This window comes from Rana temporaria, chromosome 3 (assembly GCF_905171775.1).
Source record: "Rana temporaria chromosome 3, aRanTem1.1, whole genome shotgun sequence".
Taxonomy (NCBI): Eukaryota; Metazoa; Chordata; class Amphibia; order Anura; family Ranidae; genus Rana; species Rana temporaria.
This window is the reverse complement of record NC_053491.1, coordinates 362,942,419-362,949,028: the sequence shown is the minus strand read 5'-3', so window position 1 is coordinate 362,949,028 and position 6,610 is coordinate 362,942,419. Positions and strand designations below refer to the sequence as shown.

General features: G+C 45.1%; 1 protein-coding gene across 2 annotated transcripts in view; it reads right to left on the bottom strand.

The window, feature by feature from the left end:
• Positions 1-3,256: 3,256 nt before the first annotated feature.
• Positions 3,257-6,610, bottom strand: part of BCL2L13 (BCL2 like 13) — a 64,112-nt gene continuing 60,758 nt past the window's right edge. For both annotated transcript variants that reach the window (XM_040345337.1, XM_040345336.1), the window contains one exon: positions 3,257-6,039. In XM_040345337.1, coding sequence (XP_040201271.1) covers positions 5,302-6,039 — 738 coding nt within the window. In that variant the 3' untranslated portion in view covers positions 3,257-5,301. The remainder of the gene's footprint in view (positions 6,040-6,610) is intronic.

Below are 6,610 nucleotides of genomic sequence, written 5' to 3'. Positions count from 1 at the left end.
CGGTGGGCGTGTTTTATGTATATTAAGTGTGACCCCACGTAAATGACGTTTCGATCGAACGGCGCATGCGCCGTCCGTGGACGTATCCCAGTGCGCATGCTCCAAATGACGTCGGCAAATCGTAAATGCTTTCGACGTGGACATAAATTACGGCCAGCCCCATTCACGGACGAGTTACGCAAACGACTTAAAACTTGAAAAATTTGACGCGGTTCCGACGTCCATACTTAACATTGGCTGCGCCATCTTTTTGGTGGTTTAGCTTTACGCCTGAAAACCCCGTACGTAAACGGCGTATCTTTACTGCGACGGCCGGACGTACGTGAATAGGCGTATCTAGCGGATTTACATATTCTAGGCGTAAATCAGCGTACACGCCCCTAGCGGCCAGCGTAAATATGCAGTTAAGATACGACGGCGTAGGAGACTTACGCCGGTCGTATCTTAGCAATATTTAAGCGTATCTCAGTTTGAGAATACGCTTAAATATACGACGGCGGGGATTCGGACTTACGACGGCGTATCTACTGATACGCCCGTCGTAAATCTACCTGAATCTGGCCCAGTATGTTTGTTTTTAGTTTTGTATGAAGTCAGGAAAGGTTGAGCCCCCCCAGCTTATTTTCTTTTATTGCTGCGTCTAGGCCAGGTCCTGTTTTCAGGCTTTCCATTATTTTGCACAAGTGGTTTGATCAGTTTCACTGCCTTAGTAATTACCACAGCCGTGTCATCTGAGGGAAATCCCGAAAACATGACCTGTTGGGGCGCCTTGAGGACTGGAGTTGAGAAACACTGGTCTAGGCAGGTTTTTCCATTTCTATCCAAACAGAAGGCAAGAGATCTTCTCACTGTGACTGAATTCCCCTTTAGACAGTTTGCACTGGAATATTTCCCCTCTATTCTTGTTCTGATAATAACTCAATAATTTCTTATTACTTCATGTCTCGGTGACAATGATCATCAGGACAAATGGAGAGGAAGAGACACAGACAGCAATGAAAACCTAGCTAAGAAAAACATCCACAAAAAAAAAAACCTTTACATACACTTGAAAGCAGAGGTTTAAAGCGATTGTAAACCCCCCAAAAAGTCAAAGGCATAAAGAGCTAGTATGACCAGCATACTAGCTCATTATGCATTTACTTACCTTAAATCGAAGCCGTCCTCGTATTCCCCTCCAACCGCAGACATATCTCCCGGAGGTTACATCCGGGTATCGCCGCTTCAACGCTGTGATTGGCCGGAGCGGCAATGACGTCACTCCGCGCGGGAGCCGTCAAAGCCGGCATTACTCATTCTGAAAACCGGCATTCTCAGTGCGCATGCGCCGTAGACAACGATGCATTCTTTTTGACAAATATCTCCTAAACCGTGTAGGTTTAGGAGATATTGCAAACGCCTACAGGTAAGCCCTAATCTAGGCTTACCTGTAGGTGAAAGTTGTAATGGAGGGTTTACTTCCATTTTAATCTGCTTATTCTTTGCCGATTCCCCTTTTACAACCGAATGAAAAAATCATTTTCATTACACACCTTGAGAGCCAGTGGTGTCATCAAGGGGGCTCCGTGCTTCGCTATGCAATATAGGCAGATCATGGCTGGGGGGGGAGGGGGCAGGGTGCTGTACATAACTTCTTAAAAACATTACAGCACCTTATCTCAGTACTCCTCCCAAAAGAGTGGGGAGAGCTCTAAGTGCAGAGAGAGAAGGCATGGCCAGCTGCACACCTACCTTCCTGTCTCGCTGATCCTCCTCTTCTTCCATTGTCTCCAAAAAATAACCTGATATTTACAGAGCTAGGGGACAGGCTGCACATGCTCAGTTTGGTGTCTACTGCTAGAGAGTATTTAATTTTTTTTTTCTTGGGAGAATGCATGTGATCAGTACAGGGCCAATCAGCACTGTCCGGAGACAGGGTAAGGGGAAAATTGGAGTAAGCCATTTCAGTACAGGAGGAGCCTGTACATCTGTGCAAGACAGCAAAGAAACCTGGAGCTCAGCTATAATGCAGTATTTGAGGGACCCATAATCGATAAGCTTGACTGAGTAATCAGGGCCCATTTGTGGTATATAACAAGAGGGACCCGTCTAGGATATGTTTTTGTAGCACCCTTAGGGCTTATGTTGATAGGCATTTAAATGGCAAACATGTTTGGCATAATAAGCTGCATTTGACCTGCCTGTACCAAAGACATGTTACCCCCCCCCCCCAAAGTAGCACAACCGCAGGTCAAGTGTATCCTCCATATTGTCATGTGTACCGCTTAAATAAAGTCTATGTAAATGTTTGCCATGCTTTCCAAATGCATTCCAAACGCAAGGAAACAATGCCCATTGACAAGAGCCCTTAACGTGAGCAACAGACTTCTCACTGATCAATATTTCTATCCTCGTCACAGACTGAATTTTTACTGGGGCCTATGTGCAGCAACTCATATAGCTACATTCACAAAGAGTTAGGCCGGCGTATCAGTAGATACGCCGACCTAACTCGGAATCTGCGCCGTCCTACGTTTAAGTGTATTCTCAAACAGAGATACACTTAAACCTAAGATACGACGGCTTGCGCCGTTGTATATTAGGGTGCAATATTTAGGCTGGCCGCTAGGTGGCGCTTCCGTTGAGTTCGGCGTAGAATCTGAAAATGCATAGATACGCCTATTCACGAACGTACGTGCGCCTGTCGCAGTAAAGATACGCCGTTTACGTAAGGCATTTTCAGGCGTAAAGTTATTCCATCAAATTAAGTATGGCCGTCGTTCCCGCGTCGAAATTTGAAAATTTTACGTTGTTTGCGTAAGTCGTCCGTGAATAGGGCTGGACGTAATTTACGTCCACGTCGAAAAACCAATACGTCCTTGCAGCGTACTTTGCCGCAATGCACACTGGGATATGTACACGGACGGCGCATGTGCCGTTCGTAAAAAACGTCAAGTCACAGTTAATATACATAAAACACGCTCCCCACATCCTCATTTGAATTAGGCGCGCTTACGCCAGCCACATTTACGCTACGCCGCCATAAGTTAGGAGGCAAGTACTTCGTGAATACAGTACTTGCCTATCTAACTTAAGGCGGTGTAGCGTAAATACGGTACGCTACGCCGCCGCAAAGATGCGGCGGTATACTTGAATCTAGCTAATAGAAAGCAGTCAGAAGTGTGCGACACACAAAGCCACCCGCTAGAATCCCAGAGAAAACCTAAAGCAAGAACCAAACCAAAGCGAAAGAAAGGAGAGTCTCCTGAGACCAGAAAGGATTTCTTCTCTTTGTTTTAATTCTCTACAATTTACAATGTGGTACTCCATAAAATAAGTGTTTTCTCTTGTTAAAAACAAAATAGAGATCTTTGCAGCAAACTTTTCCAGAACATTGGCAACTCTCATCTCTCCCAAGGTGTGCAAGACATTTCATCAAGAGGATTGGGGGGGGGGGGGGGGGGGAAGTCTATAAAGATTGTCAGCATGTCTTGTGATTGACAAGGAAAAAAAAAAATAACATTAGAGGCTTGCTTGTCCTCTCCACCATAAAACCCAAAACTCTGGGCTTTCTAAGCTAAACTAAGGCCTGTGGTAAGGTTGGCTTGATTTGCAGCTCTGTGTGTTGGGGAACTACAACTCCCAGTGTGCCCTTAGTATCTAGTGAGCTGCAGGAATAAAAAAAATTGGGGCTGCAGCGACCTGCAGGAAAACATAGAGGAAAATGAATCATAGAAATATAACTCTTTACTAGCATTTATATTGTGGTGTTAAATTATGTAGCACTGTACATACTGCACATTCACATCAGTCCCTGCACCCTCAAGGAGCTTAAAATCTAAAGTCCCTTTCTTGCATACTAGGGCCAATTTAGACAGGAACCAAACATGCCAGTACGTCTTTGGAGTGTGGGAAGAAACCCAAACACAGGGAGACTCCAAGCAGACACTACCCTGCTTGGTATTTGAACCAAAGACCACAGTGCTGGTAACCACTAATCCACTGAGCTGCCCTTTATCAGGACAGACCAATAAAAAAAACACCCATCACCTACGTGTCTATATCACCACTGAAACTATATACTAACCCAGATATTGGTCAATAAGTGGAACATTTTACCCACAGGGACATATTTTCCTCTTCGTGATTTTACGTGCGTTGCAGTAGCCCCAAATTGTGCGTTTTTGTTTTTTTTGCTGTTTGCATAATTGTATACCCAGGGTCTCGGACCTGGTCCAAGGTCAAAATTAATTTGCCGTTTTTATAATCATCTCAGGCATTCAGGAATTTTAAAGTGGAACTTTTAATTTCATGAGCCACCCCTGCCATGGAAAAAAAAAAGCCTGTCAAGCTTTACTTATACAGTATGTCATTCGGTCCATCTCCTGCGAGCTCAGCCTGTCATTTACACACCCACTAGGGGCATGTCATCACACAGGCTAGGCTTCCAGTACCCCAGAACTTAGTGGCACCCACATGTCCCAACATGGGCACCGTTTAGTTTTGAAAGAAAGCCCACCACAGCTGGCTGATGGGGAACCCTCATGAGACCTCACCAGGCCGGCCTAAATAACGCTAGAAAAGGGTATGAAAATGTGTTTGTTTCTTATATATAAAAAATAAATAAAAAAAAATCTGGGGGTGGCTGGAGAGGGGGGGTCGACATTGCCTGGAGTTCCGCTTCAAAAGTTGGATGACTTCCACCTCAAATTTAATGCATTGTTGCAACAAGGATGACTACCTCTAGTGACAATCTGCCACTATATATTTTTTGGTGTTCAAACACCACCTGCTTTTTGGCATGGAATAAAATTCCTGCCAAGTCTTGTAAAGACAGAATAACAATATTTTTTTATTCAGAATAAGTGGGCATTGTACAAAAATAGTATTATATCTGTCCCCCTTCCCGCCCATGTAGCTCTGGCTATAACTTTCTGTACCTAAAAATCAGACCTAAGCCACAGGCCATCCAAGACTTTCCCTCTATTTTTTTCTTCCAACTTTTTGGTATTTAAAGATGGCCGCTAGCAATATAGTACTGAGCCACTGTGCATCCATGTTTTTGTGCCACAGTGCTGAAATTATACAAAAGAGGCCTGGCAGTGATGGTCGCAGCCATAGGCAAGCCTGTGCAGTGAACAGAGGGATTATTGCCGATAGCAGGGAGGTCTTGTGTAATTCGGAGGAGCCCCTTGCTGTATAAGAAATTCGCTTTTTATCTTTGTACTGGCAGGGGAACGAGCATTGTAGGCATACAAGAAGGGATACTGGTCACAGACTTTTATTAGAGGGAGAAGCAAAACTTCTGTTAACCTGGCCAGGCTACTTCTTTCTCAGCGCCACCACCATACCCACGGCCACTGCCAAAATGGCCACAGCTGCTGCTCCCCCATACAGCAGAATGGATTTTCCTTCAGGAAGGAAAACGGGTTTCTCCTCTTCTATCTTGGGTGGAGGCAGAAGTGGGGAAATGGCAGCTTCGATTTTTTCTGCTTCTGATGGAGGGGTGACCTGGATCTCCTCTTTGGATTCCTCCAGGGTGGCCGGGGGCTCCTTTTCTGAAACTCCCTTTATGGTTATGTCCACTTTTGGGGGCTCTGGTTGTGTTACAGGAGGAGGGGGAATTTCTTCTTCAGTTGGAGGGGTTGCAGCATGAGCTATTGCCACTGCTGCAGGGGCATCCAGTATTTCCCTCGCCTCAGCTTCTTGTTGCTCCAGTCTCTGTTCCACCACAGCAGCCTCCTCGATGACTTCCGCAATCTCCTCCTTCTCCACATGGACAATGTCAGAGTTTGACGAGTTGTTCTCGCTGCGCTCCTCGGCCCCGCCATTGCTGTCCAGGCTCTTCAGCTCCTCAGGATCCATCGCCACCTGCTGCCAGGACTCAGGCCCCAGGGAGGTGGGAAGGCTCTCTGTGTGCCAGGAGGAGGAGACGGCCAGGCTCTCAGGGGGGCTGACCTGCTCAGAGTGGTCACTGGTAAGAATGTAGATGTCGTTGCTGTCCTCGACTATTAGCCCCGGAACATCGTCTTCCTCAGTGTCCAGGCTGAAGACTGTGCCCTAAAAACATGCAGAAAAAAATAAAAATTGTTCATTAGAAGAATGCTTGTTGAATAAATAAAATGCAACCAAAACATCCTAGGCACTTAACTACAATTCACAAATGTATGTTACAGGCCAACTCAAGTCCTTAAAGGATCTACCAATATCGCCCAACTGATACAAAACCAAACAATGGCGTCATCCTCGTCTAGATGGAGATATAAAATAAACAATTTTATGAGACCGACACCTTTGTTAAGGGTTTTTGGGAGGGGCAAAAACACAAACAACTGCCAGGAAATCTCACCACTGGACGCCCCCAGCAATTTAAGGAACCCGATTAAATTGTAAACTTTGCAATTGTGGCTGGAGATGGCACTTTAACCCAACAGTTTCCACTAAAAACTGAATTGTCAAGTTTGTAAAGGTCAACGTATTCCTCACTCCTGGATTATTAGCATTTAAATTCCTTTTAAGATTCTGAATCAAGACTTTTTTCTGGTTTTGGGGCTTTTTTTGTGGGTTAAGTGTAATATAAAAACTCTTTGGATTCTCTCAATACGCATTGATACTTCTACTGCCTCTGAAC